Here is a 17,500-nt window from a genome sequence, read left to right as displayed (position 1 = left end):
CCCCCTTCCCCCCCCCCCAAACCCCCCTTTCCCTCCCTTTCCCTTTCCCCCTTTTTCCCCCTCCTCCCTCCTTCCCTTCCCCCCAATTTTTCCCCCTTTCTCCTCCTTTCCCCCTTTCCCCCCCCCCTTTCCCCTCTTTTCCCCCCTCCCTCCTTCCCTCCTCCTCCCTCCTCTCCCTCTCCTCCCCAACCCTCTTTGCTCCCTTCCTCTCCCTCCTCCTCCCTCCTTCCCTCCTCCTCCCCAACCCTCTTTGTTCCCTTCCTCTCCCTCCTCCTCCCCTCCTCCTCCCTCCTCTTCGGATCCCCCTCCTCCAACCCTCTTCTTGCTCCCTCCCTCCTTCCCCTCTTTGCTCCCTTCGCTCCCTTCCTCTTTCCTCTTCCTTCCCCCCTTCCTCCCTCCTCCCTCACCTCACCAACCCTCTTTTGCTCCCTTCCTCCTCCCTACCTCTTTCCTCTCCTCCTCCTCCCCTTCTTTCCCCTCTCCTCCACCCACATTCCTCCTCTTCCTCCTCCTCCCTCCTCTCCCCTCTCCTCCCCAACCCTCTTTGCTCCCTTCCTCTCCCTCCTCCTCCCTCTTTCCCTCCTCCTCCCTCCTTCCCTCCTCTCCCTCTCCTCCCCAACCCTCTTTGCTCCCTTCCTCTCCCTCCTCCTCCCTCTTTCCCTCCTCCTCCCCAACCCTCTTTGTTCCCTTCCTCTCCCTCCTCCTCCCTCCTTCCCTCCTCCTCCCTCCTCTCCCTCTCCTCCCCAACCCTCTTTGGGAACTTGCGAAACTAACAAAAGCTATCCCTCCTTGTCGTTTGTTTGCGCCCTTCTTTCCTTCTTTCCCTCCTCCCTCCTTCCCTCCTCCTCCCCAACCCTCTTTGTTCCCTCCTCCTCCCTCCTTCTCCCCAACCCTCTTTGTTCCCTTCCTCTCCCTCCTCCTCCCTCTTTCCCTCTCCTCTCACCAGGTAGTCTGTGATGAAGGGAGGAACGCAAAAGCCCACGTAGGCCGACAGAGTGCACATGGCCGTTCCCCAAGGCCTTATGGTAGTCGGCAGGATCTCTTGTGCGTGCACGAGGTTTACCTGGTAATCAGACTTGCTATCACTTTGATGACTTTGATGAGTGCGAAGTTTATGTCCATGAGGCAGACCACTTAATGGATTGCTACCACCTGAAATGCCAATATGTCACTTTTTTTAAGTTTATAGAGAGATAAGACAAAATGATAATAATAATAATAATAAATAATAATACCATGAGATAATCACTTTAAGCTAGTAGGAAGGAAAAGGTTTGATTTTGGATTCGAATTTCTGGGACAAGGGAAATGTAAACTAGGATACAGTTTGATCTAATGGTCTGATTACTATAAAGTCCCTCTGAAATTGTTGGATCTTTTAAAACAGATGTTCCAATGTGTTTACTAGGCTGGTCACTAGGGGTAAAAAAAAATCGATCCTTGCTTCAAATCTGGCCACTAGGTCTAGAAAAGGTCAGAAGTTATCCTATTAATGAAGAGTTTTCAGTCAAAATGTACTGAAACAAATGTCAAAGTAAAAAGAATGATCTTAAAGACTGACGAATCTTGAAATTCTTGGAAAAAATAGAAATTAATGGACTGACACGAAAGACTCTTTTGTACTTAGTTTTAATCAGAGAGGGTTATCCCCCAAAAATATAGCTAAGAAATTTCATCGAATCTAGTCGGTTAGGAAAAGAAAAAAAAAAAAGGTTAGGGTATGGGAAGTTTAGCTAAAAAATCAAAAGCAGACGTGCCACTAGAGGTTATATAGTCTGATGTATTTGATAATCAGTTGCCAATGAGCAGTTTGATGAGTTTGATGCTGATGAGAAGTTTGGTGACTTGAACTGACTAATACGGTTATGATCAGTATAATCTTTACTTAGTTTGTCTATGGTTAGTTTGATGAGTTTGAAGTTTTTGCTGATGGTTATGGTCATGGTCAATTTGATATGTGTGAAGTTTACCTGCTGACTAAGATCGTAGTCAGTTTCTGAGTTTAAAGTTGATCTGGTCAGTTCATAGCAGTCTGATGAGTCTGCAGTTTACTAGATCAATTCGTTACTAGCTTCATGATTAAGATTATTACCTGATTAAGGTAAAATTTAAAGAATGTGAAGTTTACATGTTAATTAAGATTATATCTAATCTATGAGGTTGTACACCTGGTCAATTCATGGAAAGTATCATGAATTCGAAGTTTACCTAAGGATTTGCTACTGGTTAAAGTCAGTTTGGTGAAGTTTACCTGGTTAATGAGTGGCCAGGTTGATGAGTTTGAAATTCATATGATGGTTGAGTTTATGGTTCAGGAAATATTATAAGGTTATTTGAGGACATCTTTAAAGTATCTCAAAGAAAGTTGTAGGAAGTTTTCCATCAACCGACTGATCAGCATTAATCATAATCGTTCGTCACTGCTCTGCTATGTATAACATCATATTAATCATCTCTAATTTTGTTGTGTTCGTAACTGCATCTTGTCATAATCATCACCATTTTCAAAATTACAGAAAGCAAGACTAGCGGCCTCACCTGGTAAGCCGTGCAAACCAGTAGAAAGCTCAGGAGGACCAGAAGTAAACTGACCCATTCTGCAAGCCAGGGTGAGGGGCGTCGTAGACAATGTCACACATACTATTATAATTTCCGAAACATAATTTAAATGGGTATACTTAAAGACAAACTTTATAACACATGGGTATCAGTTCATTCTGTGTAAGAGAAAGTAGTCCTACCTTCCTTAAAGTCGAAGATTTCGAGAAGCAGCAGGCTGAATAGCAGGAGGCTACTACTGAGTAAGCAGAAGCTGATGACAGGACGTCTCCCGAGGCGCTGCGTGATCGGCGCGGTGACGCTGTAGGCTGGCACCTCCACGGCACCCATGAGTGCCAAGTATAGGAACGGGGAGCTGCATGGAAGGAGAGTGACAATCATTATAAAATAAAAAACTCAATATTTTCCTTAAAAATGAGTTCAATTAATTTCGACTTGCCAGTGTAAAGTATGGACGCGTGTTCAGGGCTATCTATTAAGAAATTGAATATAGCAAGTTTTACTAACTCTGCAGTAATCAGTGCTCGCCAGTAATTAGGACAATGTGCAGTGGAACTGTTTCATGACCTTAAGGTACCCACCCAACCATCATTCTGCCTACATAGCACTCCAAGCACTGTGATTCTGACCCATAATGGATAGGACAGGAAGGGTCAGTGGAAAGGTCCCCATATTTAGCGATATCCAGGCCCTCGTCTTACGTAAGATGAAAATCTATCCCCAGGAACACGCTTATAGAAGGCGAACCAGGACGTCGAACCAAACACCAAAAATGCTGACATTTTGCTTTCGATGCGAGATGTCATGTAGGATATTTCCACGAAGGACTCACCAACATTCCCTAATTGACCCTCAGAGCTCTCCAACGTCCTAGCCTCCTTGGATGATGGCGGAACCAGGTATTTGTTATCATCATATTTTTTTTCTACAGATTTATCAACTCTTGCTTTACTCATTCCAAACTCCTCTCGTTTACCCTGCCCGACCTTTTCGTTGAAGTCCTCCATAAAAAGGCCACTTCTTGTGATTTACATTGTCTCTTTGTTCCAGTCAATTGTCCATAGAGATAGGTCCATATTATCTGGCATTTCAGTAGTTGATGTATATGCTACAGTCACAGTAATATGGAGGGGTTTACCACTAAATTTCACCCTTAAAATCCTGTCAGAGACGACCTTGTATCCTATGCAGGAAGGCCTTCTGATACATAGATCTTTCTAGACTTTTAAACGTATATATTGAGTAATATACACCACTGAAATCAAGAACGTTATTGAATTTTGCAAAACTAACACCCTAAAATAATAGTTAAAAAAAAAAAAAAAAAAAAAAGTTGAGTGGAATGAAAACAAAACGAAGTACCACCATCCTACCTGAAGGCGTTGGCACTGAGCGGGAGACCCAGGTAGACGATCCCCAGGAGGAACCAGACCACCGCCATCAGCAGGGAGAGACGCCTCATCACCCCCGTGCGGAAGAGAGCCACAGGTCCTGCCCACCAAGGCCCGAAGCCGTCAGCAAGTCCCAGGACCTGTCGGTTGCCTGAGGACTCGTCTGCGGTTCCTTCTTCCGCTTTGCTGGGGTTGAGGCCGTTCTGAAGACTGGCTTTATGTTGCTTTGGGTTCTCTGGCACCCGGTTCTCTGTCTCGTTTCTGACTGACGTGGGCTTAAAACCTGTTAATCTCTGCAATTTACCGGTTACCCTTAAATATATTACGAGAGTACATCCTTTTATGAAATAGTACAATATAGACAAACTATATGAAGTTATGTCAAATCCCAGCAACGAATAGTTGTTGCTCGAGTTCTTGTTCTATTGCAAGGAGTCGGGATTGCAAAGGAATGTGACGTCGGTCAACTGGTCATACTCAATGTGTGTGTGTGTGTGTGTTTTTTTAATTAGTTCTCTTCGTTTTTTCTCTTCTTTCAAGCATCGTCTTACCCCCCCCCAAAAAAAAAAAAAAAAAAAAAAAAAAAGTTATCTAGAGTCCATTTGTCTAAATACGAAATAAACTTTTCTATCTGAAAATATACGAAAAAAAATCGTGTAAATGTTTTACACCCATTTTTTTCACGAATTTGGAACATTTTATTGTTATACCTCTTTATCAGCATTTCACTATCGAAAGTATTGATCTTAGTAAACAAAAAACATTTGGAAATTCAACGGTATTAATCTATATCAAATGACAGACCAATGGCCATTCCTGTTTCGAAAATGTTGACTGACAGTCTTCCTAATAACTAATAATATACTTATTTGTGATGACGAAAACCACGATAGTCGGTATGTAGATAATGCTTTTTTTTTTCTTCTTTTAACAAAAAGGTGAATGAAATGATAATGATAATATCAATAATGATGATAATAATGATAATGATGATAATAATAATAATGATATTGATAACGATGATAATAACGATAATGAAGATGATGATAATGATAATGATAATAATGATAATAATAATAATAATGATAATAATGATAATAATGATAATAATAATGATAATAATAATAATAACAATAATGATAATAGTAACAATAATGATAATAATGATAATGATATTGATAATGACGACAACAACAATAATAATAACAATAATAGTAATACTGATGATAATACTAATAGTAGAAGTGACAGTAACCATGACAATGATAATCACGGTCATGTTGATAGTGACAATAATCATAAATCCAAAAACAAATGAAACAAGCAGAGGAACTTAACCACCAAGCTCAACCAGCGCCATCTTGAGACTTACATCATGGATCTTGTTCACCGCGGCTGCAATGTCCGGCAACTCCTCCAGATTCCTTCGGTTCATCGAGGCAGCGCGCTCCAGGACCGTCACCGCCTCCTCCAGGTGTCCTTTGACCAGGAGCCAACGCGGAGACTCGTCCACCAAACTGCAACGCGGTTAGACGTCTTGTTAATGTAGTTTATGGTTTGGTCAAGCGCAGTTCATATGGGCGTTAGTTTTGATTAAAAAAAAAAAAAAATTGTTTATTTATTTATTATTATTTTTTTGTGAGAAGGGGACGGAAGATTAATTGACAACCACAGACTAATAGCCATGTACAAAGTCCAGATAATAAAACGCTGGATTAGCATCTATTTTCTTGCCAGCGAGACTTTACTATCAAATTAGGCTTAATAAGCCTTTCTGGTACATCTTTTCAGGGAACAAAAGAAACGAACATCAAGAAGCGTTGTAGATCTTAACCAGATGAAACCAAAAAAAAAAAGAAGCAAAAGCAAAGGATAGCAATAAACAATAAAAGAATCAAAGGGTATAAAAGAGAGGAAAATAAGCACAGAAAACACACACACACACACACACACACACACACAAACGAGACTTACAATGTCATTGGCACCATCACTAGTGCTGGAATGGTGCCAATTGCGTGCAAGATCCTCCAGTCCCTGACGAAGTAAGCAACGCCAGCGAAGATAATCGTCACGATAGCGTAAGGCAGCTGGAACATGACACCTACTGTGGATCTCAGGTCAGGCACACAAATCTCCATGACTGAAAGGGTTAAAGATAAGAATGTTTTCGTGAAGGAGGAAAAGAAAACGTGGTATCTATATTGAAAATCTTGGGTTAAATAAGTTCCTTTTCTATTTTCTCAATACGATACAGCAACTAGTTGCAAGTTCTCTTGAGAGATGAAACAAACAAACAACAAAATGTTTTATGATGTTTGGTTAGAATAGAAAAATAAAGAGTATATTTTCAATAAAAAAATCTTTGATTGGATATACTTGTTCACAAAGGAGAGAAAACATTTATTCTCATTCAAGAAACACTTTGATTATTAATATTTTGCAAGAAAACTTCGCAATGATTGAACGAACGCGAAAGGTGAAATCTGGCTAGTGATTCCCGCAGAATTTACACTGATATTCACCCTCCACCTCGGCAGTCAACCTACCCATGCACACTCTGCACACTTACTCAGCATGAAGGCCGGGCAGAGCATCATGAGATTGAACGCCCCTAAGATGTACCGAGATACGAAGACTAGCGTGAGCCACGGGGATAAGGTCAGAACGCCCGCCCAGAAAACCGTCATTATGGACCCCACTCGTAACGCCCACCGACGCCCGTATCTGATAGGGAGACGAAAAGCAGGCTATTAGGATGCAGGCGACGTGTATACTGCTTATTCATCTGCGTTATATGATACATATGACTAATTCATTATTATTTCAATAGTCGTTCCTATTACTTTTATCATTAGCCTTTATATCTATATTACTTATCGTCAATATAATCATCATAATCATCATCATCACTGCATATACAATCATAGTCATCACCATCATCATCACCACCATCACATTCATTATCAACAACATCTCAGCTCCCAATTATCATCACCATCATCATTAACACCATCGAAATCTATCCTCCTCATCATCATTATTACCACGGACATCATCACAATTATCATCACTATGACTACCGACGTTGGCGACATATATGGCCCTCCGACCTCACCTGTCACCCGCGACGCCCCCCAGAATGGACCCGAGGAAGCAGCCGGCCGTGTAGATGGTCTGGAAGAGCGGCGACAGGAACTCCTTCGCGCACACGAGGTCCCACTGATGTTGTTGCCGGGAAGAGGAAACGGATGAGGTTAATCGCATGAGGGGAAACGGCTGAGGTTAAATGCAAGAGAGGAAGCGGCTGAGGTTAATCACATGAGGGGAAACGGTTGAGGGTAATTGCAAGAGGGGAAACGGCTGAGGTTAATCACATGAGGGGAAACGGTTGAGGGTAATTGCAAGAGGGGAAACGGCTGAGGTTAATCACATGAGGGGAAACGGCTGAGGTTAATCACATGAGGGGAAACGGCTGAGGTTAATTGCGCGAGGTCCCACTGATGTTGTTGCCAGGAAGAGAAAACGGCTGAGGTTAATCGCATGAGGGGAAACGGCTGAGGTTAATCGCATGAGGGGAAACGGTTGAGGTTAATTGCAAGAGGGGAAACGGCTGAGGTTAATTGCAAGAGGGGAAACGGCTGAGGTTAACTGCACGAGGTCCCACTGTTGGTATTGTTGCCAGGAAGAGAAAACGGCTGAGGTTAATCGCAGGAGAGGAAACACCCGAGGTTAATCACAAGAAAACACAACAGAGGTTAATCGCAGGAGAGAAAACACCCGAGGTTAATCACAAGGAAACACAACAGAGGTTAATTGCAAGAGAGAAAACACCCGAGGATAATCACAAGGAAACACAACAGAGGTTAATTGCAAGAAAGAAACCACCTGAGGTTAATCACAAGGAAACACAACAGAGGTTAATCACAAGAGAGAAAACACCCGAGGTTAATCACAAGGAAACACAACAGAGGTTAATTGCAAGAGAGGAAACACCCGAGGTTAATCACAAGGAAACGCAACAGAGGTTAATTGCAAGAAAGAAACCACCTGAGGTTAATCACAAGGAAACACAACAGAGGTTAATCACAAGAGAGAAAACACCCGAGGTTAATCACAAAGAAACACAACAGAGGTTAATCGTAAGAGAGGAAACACCCGAGGTTAATCACAAGGAAACACAACAGAGGTTAATCGTAAGAGAGAAAACACCCGAGGTTAATCACAAAGAAACACAACAGAGGTTAATCGCAGGAGAGAAAACACCCGAGGTTAATCACAAGGAAACACAACAGAGGTTAATTGCAAGAGAGAAAACACCCGAGGTTAATCACAAAGAAACACAACAGAGGTTAATCGCAGGAGAGAAAACACCCGAGGTTAATCACAAGGAAACACAACAGAGGTTAATCGCAAGAGAGAAAACACCCGAGGTTAATCACAAGGAAACACAACAGAGGTTAATCGTAAGAGAGGAAACACCCGAGGTTAATCACAAGGAAACACAACAGAGGTTAATCGCAGGAGAGAAAACACCCGAGGTTAATCACAAGGAAACACAACAGAGGTTAATCGTAAGAGAGGAAACACCAGAGGTTAATCACAAGGAAACACAACAGAGGTTAATCGCATGAGAGAAAACACCCAAGGTTAATCACAAAGAAACACAACAGAGGTTAATCGCAAGAGAGAAAACACCCGAGGTTAATCACAAGGAAACACAACAGAGGTTAATCGCAAGAGAGAAAACACCCAAGGTTAATCACAAAGAAACACAACAGAGGTTAATCGCAAGAGAGAAAACACCAGAGGTTAATCGCAAGGAAACACAACAGAGGTTAATCGCAAGAGAGAAAACACCCGAGGTTAATCACAAGGAAACACAACAGAGGTTAATCGCAAGAGAGAAAACACCCAAGGTTAATCACAAAGAAACACAACAGAGGTTAATCGCAAGAGAGAAAACACCCAAGGTTAATCACAAAGAAACACAACAGAGGTTAATCGCAAGAGAGAAAACACCCAAGGATAAACACAAAGAAACACAACAGAGGTTAATCGCAAGAGAGAAAACACCCAAGGTTAATCACAAAGAAACACAACAGAGGTTAATCGCAAGAGAGAAAACACCCAAGGTTAATCACAAAGAAACACAACAGAGGTTAATCGCATGAGAGAAAACACCCGAGGTTAATCACAAGGAAACACAACAGAGGTTAATCGCAAGAGAGAAAACACCCGAGGTTAATCACAAGGAAACACAACAGAGGTTAATCGCAAGAGAGAAAACACCCGAGGTTAATCACAAGGAAACACAACAGAGGTTAATCGCAAGAGAGAAAACACCCGAGGTTAATCGCAAAAGAGAAAACACCCGAGGTTAATCACAAGGAAACACAACTGAAGTTAATCGCAAAAGAGGAAACACCCGAGGTTAATCGCAGGAGAGAAAAATACCCGAGGTTAATCACAAGGGATCACAACTGTGTTTAATAACAAGGGATCACAACTGTGTTTAATAACAAGGGATCACAACTAAGGTTAATAACAAGGGATCACAACTGAGGTTAATCACAAGGGATCACAACTGTGTTTAATAACAAGGGATCACAACTAAGGTTAATAACAAGGGATCACAACTGAGGTTAATCACAAGGGATCACAACTGTGTTTAATAACAAGGGATCACAACTAAGGTTAATAACAAGGGATCACAACTGAGGTTAATCACAAGGGATCACAACTGAGGTTAATAACAAGGGATCACAACTAAGGTTAATAACAAGGGATCACAACTAAGGTTAATCACAAGGGATCACAACTGAGGTTAATAACAAGGGATCACAATTAAGGTTAATAACTAGGGATCACAACTAAGGTTAATAACAAGGAGTCACAACTAAGGTTAATCACAAGGGATCACAACTGAGGTTAATCACAAGGGATCACAACTGAGGTTAATAACTAGGGATCACAACTGAGGTTAATCACAAGGGATCACAACTGAGGTTAATAACAAGGGATCACAACTGAGGTTAATAACAAGGGATCACAACTAAGGTTAATAACAAGGGATCACAACTGAGGTTAATAACTAGGGATCACAACTGAGGTTAACAACTAGGGATCACAACTAAGGTTAATAACAAGGGATCACAACTGAGGTTAATAACAAGGGATCACAACTGAGGTTAATAACAAGGGATCACAACTGAGGTTAATAACTAGGGATCACAACTAAGGTTAATAACAAGGGATCACAACTGAGGTTAATAACAAGGGATCACAACTGAGGTTAATAACAAGGGATCACAACTGAGGTTAATAACAAGGGATCACAACTGAGGTTAATCACAAGGGATCACAACTGAGGTTAATCACAAGGGATCACAACTGAGGTTAATCACAAGGGATCACAACTGAGGTTAATAACAAGGGATCACAACTGAGGTTAATAACAAGGGATCACAACTGAGGTTAATCACAAGGGATCACAACTGAGGTTAATAACAAGGGATCACAACTGAGGTTAATAACAAGGGATCACAACTAAGGTTAATAACAAGGGATCACAACTGAGGTTAATAACAAGGGATCACAACTGAGGTTAATCACAAGGGATCACAACTGAGGTTAATCACAAGGGATCACAACTGAGGTTAATCACAAGGGATCACAACTGAGGTTAATCACAAGGGATCACAACTGAGGTTAATAACAAGGGATCACAACTGAGGTTAATAACAAGGGATCACAACTGAGGTTAATCACAAGGGATCACAACTGAGGTTAATAACAAGGGATCACAACTGAGGTTAATCACAAGGGATCACAACTGAGGTTAATCACAAGGGATCACAACTGAGGTTAATCGCAAGGGATCACAACTGAGTTTAATAACAAGGGATCACAACTGAGGTTAATAACAAGGGATCACAACTGAGGTTAATCACAAGGGATCACAACTGAGGTTAATCACAAGGGATCACAACTGAGGTTAATCACAAGGGATCACAACTGAGGTTAATAACAAGAGAAACAAACAGCTGAGGTGAATCCCAAGAGGGGAATAGATCTGGCGAAGTGTTTTTTTGTGGAATTGCATTTGATTTTGGACATATCTGGAGTTTGGTAAAACGGATTTGATATAAAGGATTATGATGGTTATCGTTCACTCTAAATTGGGCATGTATGTATATGTGTGTCTTACGTTCCTCTACTTTGCAGTTAGATCAGAAAAAGAAACATTCCCTGCGCAGTGAAAGGTTTATACATGTGATAGTAATTGTTGGCATAAGAATAAAATGGAAATAAATTCATTTATACCCATGACCGTACACGAACCACTTTCATAAGCATTTCAAAATTATAAGTGCTGTAATATATGACTACCCTGAATTGTTCTCTCTCATAAGAACAATTGATTGCATTGCGTACTGTATCTCTTAAATAATGGTAATCTGTTTATTGCACGAATCATATGGAATGTGTATTCCAACTATAATAAATGTATTGATAAGTCCATAAATACTGCTGTCATGAACGCCAAGTCAAAATCTTTTCCTTTGCAACGTCTCGCAACACACCATAATGCCTTCTTCAGTTTGTTTAATTGGACAATCAAGTTTAAGTTATCATATTTATATACTTTCTAAAGTATGTGAAAGTCATCGCATAATTTTGTCGTTGAAAGATATCGAATGCAGGGTTGTATGCACCTGTGTCAAGATTAAGCGTGTACTTTTTTGTACTTATATGTCTACAGGACACACGCATACAATACTAAAACAATATTTCCAAACAGACAATTGTTTTTGTTACAATAAAACACACACATAAATCGACACAACACAAAAATGACACGCATCACATCATATCCCCAAGAGCACATCTCTTTTCGCATCACTCTGTCAAAGCAGCCACCCTTTGCATCCCTCATTGTGACATACACACGCACAAGAATCCACAGACTGCGCCTTGCCTCAGTGGACACGGTGGAATGGAATGTGGAGGTGTCGTATGTGAAGGCAGGGCACGGGACAGTCACGGCCTCGCCTCCCTCCACGTGTAGCATTGTGCACTCTGACCTGTGCGTTGAGAGGTCATGGCAGGTTATGTTACAAGAAGGAATGTAGGAATCTAAGGACTGATGGAGAGAGAGAGAGAGGGTGAGAGAGAGAGAGAGAGAGAGAGAGAAAGAGAGAGAGAGAGAGAGAGAGAGAGAGAGAGAGAGAGAGAGAGAGGGAGAGAGAGAGAGAGAGAGAGAGGGTGAGAGAGAGAGAGAGAGAGAGAGAGAGAGAGAGAGAGAGAGAGAGAGCATAAAGAAAAATGGATCACATACAGAGACGAAGAAGGGAAGTTATAAAGGAAGAAGAAAGAAAAAGAAACAGAAAAGACAAAAAGTGACATCGAAGCATATCAGCAACCATGACTCACCCATTGACCGGATATGTGTAGTTGTCTTGAGGGATGTTGCAAGTGAAAGAAATCTCCGGGTTGAAGAATTCACTGCCTATGAGGAACGCGGGGAACAAAAAAGGCACTGGAAACAAAGTCACAGTCCATAAAATAGATGTCTATATGACAAAAAATTCTTCCACAATACCAGTGACAACTCCCGATTAACATAAACTTATGATAATTACAAATTCGTTGAAAAAAATCAAACAAACAGACAAGTCAATATCTGCACATGAAGCCAAAGACAATAAATAACACTTTTACCCATGGTGGAAGTAGCGAAGTGCAGATAGGTCCAGCGCCCCACGCCTATCTGGGCAAGAAGTGCATCCAGGCCGTCGTCTGAGGAAGCCATCTCGCCTTCTGCAGGAGGGAGGGAGGGGGAGGGAGGAGAGGGACCGGCGGCTTGTAGTGATGATGATCGGTTCTTCTAGATATATTTGGAATTAACTTTAAAGGACGTCGTTGTTGTTTACATTGGACTGATATACTGTACGAGGACGCAGAACTACCTGAGGAGAGTTGAGGAAAGCGCTACTGACTTGTGGCAAAAAAACGGCCATTTAGACGAGAGGTGTCCACAAGGAAATTAGGGAGCTCTTCTTCACCACAAAGTGGGGATCACTTATTCCTGATGGAGCTATTACGTCGCTGCCGAATTGGTTTTCAAACGGAGAAGCATGACGCAAGTAAAAGCACTGCCTCAAATGTTTGATTCGGTCAGAAGTTGAAGCAAGAAAATCTTGGTTCGAAGCTTGTACCAGTTTTTCGTGACATTTTCTGGCAATGAGATTTCATTGCGTTACTCGGTTCATAATCTTTATGAGAAAGGTTAAATTGCCAGTATGTGAGTGAGCCAAAGAAGACAGTTTAGTTGTGAATGAGGCACGAAAGAAAGAGTCAGCAAAAGCATTTAGTGAGTTGGTATGTAGGTAACGTTGAAAAAATTGCACAAGATACCTATCTATCTATCTATCTATCTATCTATCTATCTATCTATCTATCTATCTATCTATCTATCTATCTATCTATCTATCTATCTATCTATCTATCTATCTATCTATCTATCTATCTATCTATCTATCTATCTATCTATCTATCTATCTATCTATCTATCTATCTATCTATCTATCTATCTATCTATCTATCTATCTATCTATCTATCTATCTATCTATCTATCTATCTATCTATCTATCTATCTATCTATCTATCTATCTATCTATCTATCTATCTATCTATCTATCTATCTATCTATCTATCTATCTATCTATCTATCTATCTATCTATCTATCTATCTATCTATCTATCTATCTATCTATCTATCTATCTATCTATCTATCTATCTATCTATCTATCTATCTATCTATCTATCTATCTATCTATCTATCTATCTATCTATCTATCTATCTATCTATCTATCTATCTATCTATCTATCTATCTATCTATCTATCTATCTATCTATCTATCTATCTATCTATCTATCTATCTATCTATCTATCTATCTATCTATCTATCTATCTATCTATCTATCTATCTATCTATCTATCTATCTATCTATCTATCTATCTATCTATCTATCTATCTATCTATCTATCTATCTATCTATCTATCTATCTATCTATCTATCTATCTATCTATCTATCTATCTATCTATCTATCTATCTATCTATCTATCTATCTATCTATCTATCTATCTATCTATCTATCTATCTATCTATCTATCTATCTATCTATCTATCTATCTATCTATCTATCTATCTATCTATCTATCTATCTATCTATCTATCTATCTATCTATCTATCTATCTATCTATCTATCTATCTATCTATCTATCTATCTATCTATCTATCTATCTATCTATCTATCTATCTATCTATCTATCTATCTATCTATCTATCTATCTATCTATCTATCTATCTATCTATCTATCTATCTATCTATCTATCTATCTATCTATCTATCTATCTATCTATCTATCTATCTATCTATCTATCTATCTATCTATCTATCTATCTATCTATCTATCTATCTATCTATCTATCTATCTATCTATCTATCTATCTATCTATCTATCTATCTATCTATCTATCTATCTATCTATCTATCTATCTATCTATCTATCTATCTATCTATCTATCTATCTATCTATCTATCTATCTATCTATCTATCTATCTATCTATCTATCTATCTATCTATCTATCTATCTATCTATCTATCTATCTATCTATCTATCTATCTATCTATCTATCTATCTATCTATCTATCTATCTATCTATCTATCTATCTATCTATCTATCTATCTATCTATCTATCTATCTATCTATCTATCTATCTATCTATCTATCTATCTATCTATCTATCTATCTATCTATCTATCTATCTATCTATCTATCTATCTATCTATCTATCTATCTATCTATCTATCTATCTATCTATCTATCTATCTATCTATCTATCTATCTATCTATCTATCTATCTATCTATCTATCTATCTATCTATCTATCTATCTATCTATCTATCTATCTATCTATCTATCTATCTATCTATCTATCTATCTATCTATCTATCTATCTATCTATCTATCTATCTATCTATCTATCTATCTATCTATCTATCTATCTATCTATCTATCTATCTATCTATCTATCTATCTATCTATCTATTTATCTATCTATCTATCTATCTATCTATCTATCTATCTATCTATCTATCTATCTATCTATCTATCTATCTATCTATCTATCTATCTATCTATCTATCTATCTATCTATCTATCTATCTATCTATCTATCTATCTATCTATCTATCTCTCTATCTATCTATCTATATATTTATCTATCTATCTATCTATCTATCTATCTATCTATCTATCTATATATATATATATCTATCTATCTATCTATCTATCTATCTATCTATCTATCTATCTATCTATCTATCTATCTATCTATCTATCTATCTATCTATCTATCTATCTATCTATCTATCTATCTATCTATCTATCTATCTATCTATCTATCTATCTATCTATCTATCTATATATATATTTATTTATTTATCTATCCATCTATCTTATCTGTCTATCTATCCATCTATCTATCTGTCTGTCTATCTATCTATCTATCTGTCTATCTACCTATCTATCTATCTATCTATTTATCTATCTATATGGGTGCCGGTTCTTTAACCACCCTCCTATTACCACATATTGTTACGGATATCAAGCCAGGGGTCACAATCACATGCCGAAGCCAACGGCGCAATTGGCGTATTATCTAGACGAGTGGTTCTTACATTACCATGTCCTCTTTGGTATATTTTCGATAAGATTATTAAAACTCCTTCTAAACTGGAGAAAAAAAGTGAACAGGAGATAAATGAACAAAGAAAAGGAAAATACAACACGTCAATAAAACAAAACTCACTTCTGCCAAGCCGGTGTTTACAAACAATGGGAGTGCCTCCCTCTAGTCAGACTTGTGTCTTCCGCCGGACTGCCATCTTGGCTTCTTACTGGCCAGCCGCGTTGCAGTCTGGCTGTTTGCAACGAGATCTCAGGTGCGCAAGATCAAAACTTCCAAGTGTGCAAGTATGCAATTTTGATTGTGTGATATTCAATTATTTTTACAGGTAAACAGATGAAATCGATAACTAAATGAAATTTAGGAATTGTTTTTTCCTTTACTTATCTCGGTACAGCTGTGGAATGATAAGAAATGAAAAGTTTAATCTATAAGACAAAAACAATTAGAAACAGGACCTTCCAATCATCCCGGACATTGCTTCAAGAGTGTGTGTGGGGCTCAGGATTATCTGTTTTCTATCTCTTACCTGTTGTGGCAATGCTTGCGTTCAGTGTCCCGAAAAAAAGAATCAAATTACAACGTTTAATTGGCTTCAGTAATTGTAGTGGTCCTTTCTGTGTTGTGTTTATGAACAATTGTTTGTTTCCGTTGTGCCAGTATTCAGGCATCAATTTAGTTTGTTGTCCATCGTCTCGTGGATAGTTGGATACCTGTTGCTGTTCTCTATCTTCTATATCAATCAAGTTCTTATTTCCTATTCTGTGGCTCAGGATAGATTCACAGTCAACGCTTGCTACATTCAGTGTCCTAAAAAAACATTCGTTAACAAGCAATTGTAACACATTTACCAGCAGTCATATACGTGCGCTCTTATTTGCGATGGTAAGTCGCATGGTAAGGGTTACAATCGTAAATCTAGTTTAAAACTCTGGTTCCGATAATAGCCACAATTCTGTTGCTCTGTTGAAGCTATTCCGTCAATCAGTAAGACCTTGCATGATCCTTTGACCAAACAGGTAAACAAAATCCGTCTTGAGAGCACTTTTCGAGTATGGCTGCAGCAGTGACTTTAGTGTCGAAGTAAAGGAGGCCACATCTTAGTAGTGATGAGTTTTCGTCTCTCATTGCATCTGTCCAGCAACACCAGGACCCTCTGGCGGGGCCTTTGACTGCCAACGTGGGTCATCAAACGAAGGTCAATGAATGGGAGGAGATGATAGCAGTCGAAAAGGCGACGGGGAAGTCCCAAGGGTGTCAGATTGATATATACTGACCAATACAAAAAAAAAAAAATGCATTAAAATAATACGGTGATAGCAGAAGGTAAGTTCAAATACTATGAAGACTTATATGTGGGTAGATATAAGAGCTACCACTATATGGAGATATGAAGCTCGAAGTAAAGGGTAAAGTAGTTTCTATTAATACTGACATCATGGGTTTCATGTTCAATCAATGAGAATTAAGTGAAAAAGATGATTTAAAACATGCCTGCAAAAGCCTAACAAAATGCCATTATGTATGCTTTATATACTGTTAAAATACAGCTTGGAATGTGTATCTATCCTTTATAAAGATTTTTTTCGACACACTAAGTCAGTGCAACCACCAGGCTTCGCAACACTGACGTTCTCGAACACCACAGATGGCCAGTGATAGATTTCATTTTAGTTTGCTGCATTGAGATTCTTTAAGGTTATTCTGTAAACTATTGCTTAGTTAATGTAATACACACACACACACACGCACACACACACACACACACACACACACACACACA

The 17,500-nt window shown here is 39.2% G+C and overlaps 1 protein-coding gene across 1 annotated transcript in view; it reads right to left on the bottom strand.

Moving 5' to 3' along the window:
- LOC147471229 (organic cation transporter protein-like) overlaps positions 1 to 12,765 on the bottom strand; it is a 16,035-nt gene extending 3,270 nt beyond the window's left edge. The window contains exons 1-11 of the mRNA XM_086540170.1: positions 12,675 to 12,765; positions 12,387 to 12,492; positions 11,932 to 12,037; positions 7,069 to 7,172; positions 6,523 to 6,677; positions 5,925 to 6,093; positions 5,323 to 5,467; positions 3,933 to 4,243; positions 2,742 to 2,914; positions 2,539 to 2,597; positions 944 to 1,063 (exon numbers count right to left, since the gene is read on the bottom strand). Coding sequence (XP_086396296.1) covers positions 944 to 1,063; positions 2,539 to 2,597; positions 2,742 to 2,914; positions 3,933 to 4,243; positions 5,323 to 5,467; positions 5,925 to 6,093; positions 6,523 to 6,677; positions 7,069 to 7,172; positions 11,932 to 12,037; positions 12,387 to 12,492; positions 12,675 to 12,765 — 1,539 coding nt within the window. The remainder of the gene's footprint in view (positions 1 to 943; positions 1,064 to 2,538; positions 2,598 to 2,741; positions 2,915 to 3,932; positions 4,244 to 5,322; positions 5,468 to 5,924; positions 6,094 to 6,522; positions 6,678 to 7,068; positions 7,173 to 11,931; positions 12,038 to 12,386; positions 12,493 to 12,674) is intronic.
- Positions 12,766 to 17,500: the final 4,735 nt, after the last annotated feature.

This window comes from Penaeus japonicus, unplaced genomic scaffold, assembly GCF_977035675.1.
Source record: "Penaeus japonicus unplaced genomic scaffold, GWHDUDI00000001_assembly GWHDUDI00000009, whole genome shotgun sequence".
Lineage (NCBI taxonomy): Eukaryota > Metazoa > Arthropoda > Malacostraca > Decapoda > Penaeidae > Penaeus > Penaeus japonicus.
Note: the sequence above shows the minus strand (reverse complement) of the source record. Positions and strands in the feature narration are given on the sequence as shown.